Source organism: Conger conger, chromosome 5, assembly GCF_963514075.1.
Source record: "Conger conger chromosome 5, fConCon1.1, whole genome shotgun sequence".
NCBI classification, from domain to species: domain Eukaryota; kingdom Metazoa; phylum Chordata; class Actinopteri; order Anguilliformes; family Congridae; genus Conger; species Conger conger.
In genome coordinates, this window is record NC_083764.1 from 66,421,044 (window position 1) to 66,433,185 (window position 12,142).

Below are 12,142 nucleotides of genomic sequence, written 5' to 3' on the forward strand. Positions count from 1 at the left end.
CGTTGAACCTTGAGGCAGATGGGCTACAAAACTGCACAGTTGAAGACTGGAAAAACGTAGCCTGGTCTGATGAATCTTCACTTCTGCTGAAGGCATACAGATGGTAGGGTCAGAATTTGGCGCCAACAGCATGAATCCATGGAACCAACCTGCCTTGTGTCCACAGTCCAGGCTGGTGGCGGTGGTGTGATGGTGTGGGGAATGTTTTCTTGGCAGACTTTGGGCCATTAATACCAATCAATCATCATCATTCAACTCGAATGCCACAGCCTATTTGAGTATTGTTTGCTGACCATGTGCATCCCTTCATGGCCACAACACCTTTGGCATGTGGTAGAACGGAAAGATTCGCAGCATGAATGTGCAGCTGACCAATCTGCAGAAATTGCATGATGCAATCACGTCAACATGGAACAAAGGAATTAATTGAGGCTGTTTTGAGAGCAAAGGGGAGGGCCCTACCCAGTATTGGTGTTCCTAATGAAGTGCTCAGTGAGTTTATGGACACTGTTCATGTGCGGTATGGTCCACGGGCGCTGGGCCTGGGTCGGGGTGCCTCGTCCTCGCTGGGCTCTGATTGAGCTCCAGAACAGTGTGTCCCTTACCTCCTGCACGCTTATTATGGGATGGAGACACGCTGGGTGCTGTGACTTTGGGATCCGACGCTCCCTCGAGAGGTGTGGGGTCTCATCTGTCCGGGCAGCGGTCGGGGGGGTGAGGGGTGTGGGGCCTGTCAGGAGCATTTGGGGTTAGGTGTCTTGCTCAGGGACGCTTCGACACAGCCCGGGCGGGGGATCGAACCGGCAACCCTCCAACTGCCAGACGACTGCTCTTACTGCCTGAGCCATGTCGCCCACTATATCTGTGCTGCTCTCTCTGTGCAAGTCCATACAGATAGACGTACTCCTGACCTCCTCTCTCTCTCTCTCTCTCTCTCTCTCTCTCTCTCTCTCTCTCTCTCTCTCTCTCTCTCTCTCTCTCTCTCTCTCTCTCTCTCTCTCTCTCTCTCTCATCTCTCTCTCTCTCTCTCTCTCTCTCTCTCTCTCTCTCTCTCTCTCTCTCTCTCTCTCTCTGCAGGTCCACGCAGATAAAAACGTACTCGTGGGACAATGCGCAGGTGCTGCTGGTGGGGAATAAGTGTGACATGGAGGATGAGCGGGTGGTGGCAGCCGAGCGGGGCCGGCAGCTGGCCGATCACCTGGGTGAGTCCTGACCCGCCCTGACCCGCTCTGACCCGCCCTGACCCGCCCTGACCCGCTCTGACCCGCCCAGACCCGCTCTGACCCGCCAGACCCGCCCTGACCCGCTCTGACCCGCTCTGACCCGCTCTGACCCGCTCTGACCCGCTCTGACCCCGCTCTGACCCGCCCAGTTGCAAAACAACAATATCTATACAAGTAACAATATCTATACAATCTATACATAAGTGCCATTACAGTCTAAGGCTAATCATGGTGGTGAGTTGGGGATGGAAAGTGTAGCCCTGAAGGCGAGGGGGAGGCGCCAGACGGCATGAACGGAGGGGCCTTGTTGGTGTATAGGTCTTGATAAGGGATTGAATATATGCTGGGGCTGATCCCTTAACTGCCTGGTATGCGAGCACCTAAAGTTTTAAATTTGATGCGAGCCATAACAGGCAGCCAGTGGAGGTTGCTGAGCAGGGCGGTGACATGTGAATGTCTGGGAACATTGAATACCAGACGGGCTGCAGCATTCTGATGAGTTGTAGGGGGTCTGATGGCAGATGCTGGAAGGCCAGCCAGCAGAGAATTGCAATAGTCCAGGCGGGACAGGACCCTTGCTTGAACAAGGAGCCGAGTGGAGTAGGTGGTGAGAAAGGGTCGGATTCTCTGGATGTTGTACAGGAAGAACCCTGCATGCCCGGGTCACCGTAGCGATGTTCTCGGAGAAGGACAGCCTGTTGTCCATCACCACTCCAAGGTTTCTTGCACTAGGGGATGAGGTTACTGTGGTATCCCCTAGTGAGATGGAAAAATCGGAGAAGGTTAGAGCAGGGATGAAGATTACCTCCGTCTTACCTGGGTTGAACTTTAGATGGTGGTTGCCCATCCAGCTCTGGATGTCTCTCAGGCAGGCGGAGATACGGGTAGAGACCTGTGTGTCTGATGGAGGGAAGGAGAGAAGAGTTGGGTGTCATCGGCAGAACAATGATATGAGATGCCATGAGCAGAGATAACGGGGCCAAGGGATCTGGTGTAGATGGAGAAGATGAGGGGTCCGAGGACTGAGCCCTGGGGGACTCCTGTAACAAGGGGGCGAGGGGTTGACACTCTTCCAGCCCAGGACACCTGGGAGGACCGGCCAGAGAGATAAGATTTGATCCCACTCTAAGGCTGTGCCACAGATCCCTGTAGATGCCAGGGAGGCTAGGAGGACGGAGTGGTTGACCGTGTCGAACGCCGCAGAGGTCAAGAAGGATCATGATAGAGGAGAGAGAGGTTGCTTGTGCAGCCTGAAGGGACTCATTGACGGAGAGGAGTGCGGTCTCCGTCGAGTGTCAACATTCACACACACACACACACACACACATCTCTGATGTCAACATTAACACGCACATTTCTGATATCAACATTGCTCTCGCTGAAAGATTTGCGGGAGGTGAGCTGCCCTTCACAGCTACGGTTTCCTCCATCCCTGTCCCTAGCGTTGGGTTAATAAACCGACCTTTATTTGCCTTTATTTATCGCTTCTCCCCGTCCAGGTTTCGAGTATTTTGAGGCGAGCGCCAAGGACAACATCAACGTGAAGCAGACGTTCGAGCGTCTGGTGGACATCATCTGTGAGAAGATGTCTGAGAGTCTGGACGCCGCGGACCCCGCGGTCACAGGGGCCAAGCAGGGGCCCCAACTCACCGAGCAGCCGGCGGCCCCCCAGCAAGACTGCGCATGCTAAAGATGGCCCCCCACCCCTGACCCCTGACCCCTGACCCTCCACCCCGCCTCTCCCGCAGACTCCCTGCACTGCCCCACCCTGTGGAAAGGGTCTCTCTGTAAGTCGGGTGAATCACCAGGAGGGGTGTCACTAAATCCAGTTCCCTTAAGTAACATCCTGCCATTCCCTCCCACAGTGGACTTAGAGGGAAACTTCACCGACAATCTGAAATTTAAACCTTGCCTATACTGTAGCCGGTATCAAAGTTGGAAAAAAAAACTGAGATTTTTGTTCGAAAAGCACAAGCTAATTTAAAAAAATACTCTGGGATTATTCTTTCTTTTTTTTTTAACCAGTTTTGTGCTGCCTGGTCCTCCTACAATTCCCAGAATCCATTGCAGCCAAGCTAGCTTGGAGCTAACAGGAAGGAAGAGGTAGCACAAGCTTCATAGTGCATTGTGGGGGTTGGAGTGCAAGACAAGAAAAATAATTTCAGTGGAAGGAAATTGAGGTTTTTCTGTTTTTATGACAACTCATTTATTTAATTTACTTGGCAGGGTTGAGTGTTGAATTTCCATCCTTTCTGTGGCGCATTGAGGCCTTCAGTGTGTCTGTGAAAGAGCTCATTTTCTGCCTACTAGAGGTGAGGAATGACATGTGAACTCTTAACATTTTCTGTGAAGTCATCAAAGTTTGGTGGTATATGTTCGGTGAAGTTACCCTTTAAAGCTAAAACAATGTTTAGACCTTCATTCCCTTCAAAAAATTACATTTGATTACAATAATATAAAAATAATAATAATAATGATTTGGAAAAAGCCCAGCATTCAGGAAAGCGGTTAAAAAGAGTTTTAAGTAATTTTGGCACCCATGCTGTTGAACGCTTATACCCAACACCCTACCCCCTCCCCAAGTACCTTACACCCTACCCCCTACACCTCACACGATTTGTACGAGCCTGTAGGCACCTGGTGAATTGGAAGGGGGTGGTAGCATAAGCCCAGCAGAGCCCAGGCTGATTTTAACCCACCCTATCCTGGCCCTGCTGAGTCCAGGCTGATTTTAACCCACCCTATCCTGGCCCTGCTGAGTCCCAGTTGGACCCAGCTAAGGTCGCAGATTCCCAAACAGCAACTACCCGCATCTGGGCCATGGGGCCCAGCCTGGGCCCGTGGGGAACGCCTTTATCAGCTGAATCACTGGGAAGGCCCTCACTTCTCCCCGTCGCTGAATTCACAGTTTTACTTTGTGGTTCTTTCTCAAGTTCTTTCTGTTCATTCTGAAGCTCATGTAAGATCATCCACTGTAAGAAAAAAGAAAAGAAAAGAAAAAGATCAATTGGAACAAAGACACGAAAGACACGAAAGTCAAGCCTGCACAGAGCCCAGAACATCTGTGAAGAAAATGTTCACTTTTGGGGTGGGGGGGGGAGGCGGAGTCTTGCAACAGTCTTTCGAAAGGTGTAAATACATGCGCAGTATATAATATATCTAAAGATATATATTTAAAAATCCACATCAGAAAATTAAATGTTATGAATATGAGTAGACGAGTGGTGAAATTTCAGAGTATAATATTTATGAATATATTATAAATATGTCAGGTCTGTCTTACACATTCCGCTCATTTTTTGCTTTTTAGTCCAGGAAATAGGAACACTGCACTCTTTTTCTGTGTCATGAGAGGGCCAGATGATGGCGGTCCGTCAGAAATCCACCATCGTTATCCAGTTCTCCATCACTGAAGAACTACAGCGCCCCCTATGGTGGGGAGAACTTAATAACACAAAATATAATGTAGCGCTCCTAACCTCAGACAAGTACCCATAATGCAATGTTTGACCGCTGCTCTCCTGTTAAAACAGGGGGACGGGAGATCATACCATCAGCCTCCACAGATGCACTTTCTTTCCTTATTGTAATTTTTTAAGTTTTTTTTTTAAATTTTATTATTATTTTTTTTTGTAAGACTCAGCTCTGTGAAATATTTTTTTTGCAATCAGTGATCAGTTTTAGATTGCGGTTTAAACGCAGGCATTTCAGGGGGCCTCCGTGGTCCAAGACCGTATTAAGAGAAGAATCGTATGCCGGTACATCAATCACTGAACACTAAATGCATACATATACTGTATATGAGAACATTATTTATTAGTCTTATTTATTGTTTTGGTGTATCACTTTAGATGTCTGTGTCATATTCCATGGCAGTTGGGAAAGGGGTGGGAGTGATTGTCAGCTGCTGGATGTTCTGACAGCTGTCACTCAGGTTGGCGGGCGGTGGTTCTGGTTCTGGTTCTGGTTCTGGTTCTGCAGGGTTGTGTGGAGGCTTGCGGGCTGTAGGAGAGCAGAATACCCCCCAGGAGGGTGAGTCTGAGTCCAGCTTCTCCCCCCCCAGGCTTGGGAAGGGAACATCCTGACGTCTGTGTCCTGTTCCAGGCTGACCAATGACTAGTACTGTTCACTTTATCTGACCACACCCCTCACCCATCACAATGCTGGCACCTCAACACACCTGTAAAGACACACACACACACACACACACCTGTGCACAGCTGTACACACACACACACACACACACACACCTGTACGCACACACACACCTGTGCACACCTGTACACACACACACACACAGACACCTGTACACACACACACCTGTCTACACCTGTACACGTGCACACCTGTACACACACACACACCTGTACACATACGCTTGTATACAGCCATCTGCATGGATGCACACACAAGCACACACACAAGCACACACACATACATACATACATACATATTGTATATTGACACTAACCACATTGCCCACCTCGGAGCATGATGAATTATGGGAGTAGTTTTGATGCTCTAAGTATGTGGAATAACAGGATATTACCCTGAAAGGGAGGGGCCCGTTTCTATAGTTACCTATGTGCTGTGTTGCTGGAGTCGAACCCACAATAGAATCCCTTGGCAACGGTTGCTGGGGGCGGAGTCGGTTGTGGTTAATAATGTTTCAGGAACTTTAACCCAGCAGTGCATTTCTGAGAGACACTAGTGTTATGATTATGATGATGTATTGAATTATGTCGTTTTTACCTGTGTAATCGAGGACTTTTCCTGCTTGACCCTTGACCCTTGACCCCTGACCCTATCCATGGTTCTCCCAGCTTGTCTTCCTTGCTGTAAATGGACAGAATTGTACATAGGGTTTTAGTCCTGTGTATTGTGCTGAAATGAATCCAGGTTTGCAAAAAAAGAAAAAGAACGAACACAAAGCTTATTTTCTTTCTGTTCTAGAACTGCTTGTGAATTACTGTCCTTACAAAGCAATATTTAAAAAAAATGGAAAATAATATTTTTTAGACAGTACGAAGTAGTCATCGACAGGTCTATGGCAGTATGCTGTTGTGGGCTCAAAAGGGCGGCATGGTGGTTTGTGTTAGAACAGGAGGGGAGCTGTGCTGAGTGGAGTTTGATTAGTCCAGTCTGTGAGCAGTCTGGTGTGGATTAGTCCAGTCTGGGTGCAGTCTGGTGTTGATTGGTTGAGTCTGGGTTGAGTCTGGGGTTGATTAGTCCAGTCTGGGTTCAGTCTGGTGTTGATTGGTTGAGTCTGGGTTGAGTCTGGGGTTGATTAGTCCAGTCTGGGTTCAGTCTGGTGTTGATTGGTTGAGTCTGGGTGCCGTCTGGTGTTGATTAGTCCAGTCTGTGAGCAGTCTGGTGTTGATTTGTCCAGTCTGGGTTGAGTCTGGTGTTGATTGGTTGAGTCTGGGTTGAGTCTGGTGTTGATTAGTCCAGTCTGTGAGCAGTCTGGTGTTGATTTGTCCAGTCTGGGTTGAGTCTGGTGTTGATTGGTTGAGTCTGGGTTGAGTCTGGTGTTGATTAGTCCAGTCTGGGTTCAGTCTGGTGTTGATTTGTCCAGTCTGGGTTCAGTCTGGTGTTGATTGGTTGAGTCTGGGTTGAGTCTGCGGTTGATTAGTCCAGTCTGGGTTCAGTCTGGTGTTGATTGGTTGAGTCTGGGTTCAGTCTGGTGTTGATTGGTTGAGGGAGTGGGTGGGAGCTGTGTCACATGACAGACAATCTGCCCGGGAGGTGGGACAGAAACTGAAAATTGATGACAGCTTTGCCTCTTTTTTTTTTTCTTTTTTTTTTTCTCGAAAACAAAAAAACCCTTAAAGTAATGTGACACTGGAGGGGCTGTGTGCCGGTGAGTGCTGCTTGTAGAACAGGTGCCGTGGTAGATCTGTCAATCTTAGATGTTACAGACGTGCTGTTCTGATTGGCTTATGTTTCACTGTCCTCATTGTCTGTTTGGATTGACTGAATATTGATGACAATAATAAATAAAATAAAATAAAAAACCTGGAAAAAAAATCCTTAAAATGTAATTATGAGCCTGAAGACTGTCACCCTGGAGCAGTCGGATCAGCCCCTCTCACTCCTGGGTTTGGGCTCATGAGAGGTCAGGCCAAGATGCAGAGGGAGACGCAGGCAAAACCGCTGTGTGTGTGTGTGTGTGTGTGTGTGTGTCTGTCTGTCTGTCTGTCTCTGTGAGAGTGTGTGAGAGTGTGTGTGTGTGTGTGTGTGTGTCTGTCTGTCTGTGTCTCTGTCTCTGTGAGAGTGTGTGAGAGTGTGTGTGTGTGTGTGTGTGTCTGTCTGTCTGTCTGTCTGTCTGTCTGTCTGTGTGTCTGTCTCTGTGAGAGTGTGTGTGTGTGTGTGTGTTCTGGTAGACTAAATCCTGATGACTTGTGTCTCATTTATTTTCCTTGGAGTGTTGCTCTGTCTGGAATTTTGACTTTCCTGTTGTATTGTTTTTATTATGTTTTATTTTCATGCATCATGCATCAAAGGAAGAGTTGCACAATACTGCAGAATACCGTTGACTTGGTTTACATAGATTTTTACTGTTGTTTTATGGGAATAAAATATATTTAAGAAAATAACATACATTCATTATTAGGTTTAGCAGTAGTTTACACAATTACAGTAAGAAAAAAATGAACTGTGTCAAAATGTTAGATTGTGAACATTTCCTAAGCTGCTGTACATGTTGTGGAAAAATGAAGTGAAAAATAAAAGTTTGTGCTGTCGATGAAATCGTGTTTCCTGACTGACTGGTGACTTGGGTCACTGTAACATGCACCTCAATCATTGGCTTTATGGTTATTTAGCGATAAGAGGCTAGTCATTTGGGAGACATTTAGGACACACACAGTATCAGAATTTTTCTGTACATTTATTTTGGTTCACGCTGTGAGGTCAGTTTGACCCCAAACATAAGAGGCTTCATAAAACTTCAACATGATAAGAGTGTTGACACAGAGCTGTCTCTCCCCTCATGTCTCCCTGTACCCGGCACCGGTCCCAGGTTTTACTTTCTTCTAAAGAGAGCTTTGGCTTCCAGGCCCTGGCTCACCCATTGCTCACTAAGCTCCTTCAGATGCCACCCAGGGACCTCCAGGCATTCTGGCCCCCACAAACAGATCTCACATTGGCCCCCACCACCCCCCGTAAAATTCTACGCGTTAATGTTTTTGGAAGGCCCCTGTCAGTCAGGGCCGTAGCGATATATAAATGCTTGGAATTATTATTAATTAATTTTGGAAGTTGACGACAGTGTGTCGGATAAAAATGAACCGCTAGAGGGCGCGGTATCACGTGAAGTCGGTCAGAGATTAACGTCTCCTCTTTATTTTTTCATTTAAAAAGTGCCCAGTGCCCACGTATCCTCGTAGTTATTGCTTCGTATTTTTGGGGTCAGGAAATATCTCAGGTCAGGAACAATAACAGTAAAATAATCGGTATTTATTTTTAATAAATGATGTTTCTGAACCTCTGCTTAATCCCTGTTTATATACCATTGTATTACACCTCTTCGGTGTATTTTAACTGGCTACCTGTATATAGAATTAAGCACATAAAATCCACTGAAGCAGTCACTTTCATCTGCGGAATGTTGTGAATGGAAAAATCTTAATTCGAGAGAACCCATGGATTAAGCCTGTTTGTTTGTTTTTTTGGTGTGTGTGTGTGTGTGTGTGTGTGTGTGCAACTATTGTGCAGTATTTAATACCAACGGTGTAAGCCTTGCAACACCCGAAGAATCAAGGTAGTTCCAGATATTTGGGAAAGGTTCTCGTTTACGTTAGAACTCTTTGGAAGTAGACTGCAGAATTTCTGTACTAATGTCCAGTTTGTATGAAAGCACCTACAGTTTTCCAGAATGACATCTGACACTTTGGTTGTTGCAGGAAAAACAAAAGTCATTTCTTATTTACAACGATCTTATAAATTTTAAATAGACGACTTCTTCCAAATATCGATTACTGTTTTAATCTGGTTAACTCCCCACTGTGTTCTATTTAATGGCAATTTAGCCAAATACTGGACGATTCCTTCTTATAAGTAGAATACCTCTCCTTGGACTGAAAGTTAGCCAACAGACTCGATGGGATATCCAATGTGAATCAAATAAAACAGACATATCGGGCTCGATTCTCCCCTGTGACCACGGGCATTTCTGTTGTGACCTAATAGCTATCCACCTAATTAATTCCTTAAAAGCAAACACGGCTTAGGGTAAAATTTTCATGCTATATGTTTAATAAATGTTCGGGTAAGAAGGTGAGATCCATTGCTTGCGTACATAGCTACACCCCATAGCACATTTCCCATAAACGCAGAAACGTTGCGTAACCTTTTCCAGATTCTAACCCCTTAAAACACAGACAGCCTGTATGAAATAATTAAAATTGCAATCAGGTAAAGTTGTTCAGTATTTTTATTCAACACTCGTACAACGCAATATCTCAGATTAATATATACATATGTATATGGAATGTGAAAGACACAACGACACACACAAATACATTAAACAGAAAACCATCTGCGAAGTTTTAAAACACTGCAATAGGACACTGTACAGTTACGTTCTGTATAAAATAGACATTTTATCCGTTTATAAGTGCTTGTAAACAAGTCAGACAGACATGTAAACGGCATGCGCTCAATGACACCCAGATGATTGTTGGTATTCATCGAGTTTGTCACTATAACATGCAAATACTTGTTTTCCCTTTTCAGATGAATTCTTCAAAAGTTTCAAAGGCTACTGTCAAATAAAACATGAACACATGGAACCAAACCGTTTCTCTTGGGAAGTGAGCAAGGTGAATCTTGTTTTAGCTTTACAATATATATATATATATATATATATATATATATATATATATATATATATATATATATAATAGATATAAAATATTTGTAAACGTGTCTTCAACTAATATCTCCACGCGTGTCATTCGACAGTGTCTTTTGAATGTTCAGAATTTGAAATACAGTTCTCAGTATAGAGTCAAGGCAATTATGAGGAATGAATCGCGCTTATAGAGATCCAAATCGATCCGGAGACGCGCCTCGTAATCCTCTAGTAAGCTTGGACTTGGTGTGGTAGCAGCTGGCATCCGTTATTTACGTGGTTCATGACCTTCTGTTTGAGCTGAGCGACTTGTTCCCTCAGCAAACTCGCAGTGGAGGCCAGTTCAGTGTTCTGCGTCTTAAGAGACTTAACTTTGTCCTCGAGCCTCGATATTCTCTCCAGTTTCCGCTTCCGGCATTTGGACGCGGCGATTCTGTTGCGGAGCTTCTTGCGCTCGGCCTTGATGCGCTCCTGGGTGTCCATGTTGATGGGCGAGAGCGGTGGGCTGTCGCCGAAGCTCTGGACGTCGGGGACAGTCTGCGGCTCGTCCTTCAGGGAGTGGAGGCGCGCCTGCGCCTGCTGCTGGGCGCTCAGGGGGTGCGAGGGGGGTGGTGGGAAGGGGACCGTGTCCGTGGAGTAGTTCACCGTCGTCCCCAGGGGGCTGTTCCCGTAGCTGCTCAGGTTGGTGTAGACGGGCAGGTCCGGGTGCGCGGAGACGGGCGGAGGCGCGCTGGTGCTGAGGTCCAGGCCGCTCGTCGGGACATGCGCGCCGCCGTTCAGCTGGTTCTGCTTGTGAAGGTCCTCTAGCGCCTTCACGAAGCCCTCCGCGAACTCCTGCTCGTCGCTCACGGACTTGGGGAACAGGAACTGGGAGGTCGGCGTCGTGGTGACCATGCCATTAGACTGGATTATTAGTCTCTCCAGTTCTGGAGAGGCCAGTTTCAGGAGTCCAAGGTCCGGGGAGTTCAGGATCCCCTCGGCGTCTCTGAGATTCGGCCTGGGGTCGGTGAGGTTCAAACTCATGTCCTTTTTCATCATCCTGTCGTAAGAGTAGGCGCTTTTGGTTCCCCCAGCAATATTCAACACATCATCATGGTAGAAGGGCGTTTCCATTCTAACCCCACTCGCATGTGGGGGTGAAAGAGCTCGCAGCTCCGGCTGACAAAAAATGGTGTTCAGTAGTCTGCCAAGCCAATTCAAATAAACAATTATAAAGTTTTCTTATACTTCTTTTTCTTAGCGTTCCTTGGGGTGTAGCAAATCGGCTAGCTGGCGAGCCACATTTCCTCGTTTCCAACAAGTTTCTGTTTGTTGCACTTTCGTCTTTAGACTTCGATTTTTGAGTGTATTAATCCGACTTCCTCTTCCGTGTCCAGTAAAAAATATTAGACCTCTTATGTCAATTTTTTTTCGTGTAAACAATGACACATCCTTTATTTTGAAACCGATCACTCGGAGCTGGCGCAGAAACCGCACTCTCCAAATCCTAGCGCCCTGACTTGCTCTGCGCGAGACTCGGTGTCTGTGCACGGGGGCGGGCAGACGCGGGCTTTTCTATCCTTCTGAATTCCATTATGTCATTTCAGAGCGGTCAGATTGGACAGAAATGACGTTTTCTTCCGGTTCTATTTGAATAAGGGGTTGTGCTAGTGCTTATTGCCATGGAGAACGTGGTAAACGGCAAACACTGCGGTGCATTGTGGTTTGATGTCATAGCAAACCCAGGGTCAAAGGGAGGGAGAGACAGACGCAGAAAAAATAAAAAAGATCACTTTGTAAACACAATTTAAACACAAATGAGTTATGTCGTTATTCCCCCGAACAACCTAGCCGTCCCCTAATCGCATGTACGTTTTCTGTTTTCACAAAAAATCTCTGTTGTCAGCATCATACAGCGATTTTTAGAGAGAGAGAGAGAGAGAGAGAGAGGGTGTGGGGGGGGCTTGTAGGGAGGTGGGGTGTCGGTACGGAGACAGAATGACGCGCGTAAGAGGGCACGTGGTGTTTGTTCAGTGTGCATATTCACATCGGCACATCCCGCGTCACAGCTATTTAAAGGCGCAGG

The 12,142-nt window shown here is 46.7% G+C and overlaps 1 protein-coding gene and 1 pseudogene across 1 annotated transcript; one reads left to right on the forward strand and one right to left on the reverse strand.

The window, feature by feature from the left end:
- Positions 1–4,287, forward strand: part of LOC133128999 (ras-related protein Rab-3A-like) — a 15,957-nt pseudogene extending 11,670 nt beyond the window's left edge.
- Positions 4,288–9,639: 5,352 nt separating this feature from the next.
- On the reverse strand, positions 9,640–11,608 carry LOC133128499 (transcription factor JunD-like). The gene has a single exon (XM_061242084.1). The coding sequence runs from the start codon at positions 11,188–11,190 to the stop codon at positions 10,306–10,308; it is 885 nt and encodes a 294-aa protein (XP_061098068.1). The 5' UTR covers positions 11,191–11,608; the 3' UTR covers positions 9,640–10,305.
- Positions 11,609–12,142: the final 534 nt, after the last annotated feature.

Excerpts from the sequence above, each read along its gene's own strand:
- LOC133128499 (XM_061242084.1), bottom strand. The coding sequence starts at position 11,190 with ATGGAAACGCCCTTCTACCATGATGATGTGTTGAATATTGCTGGGGGA.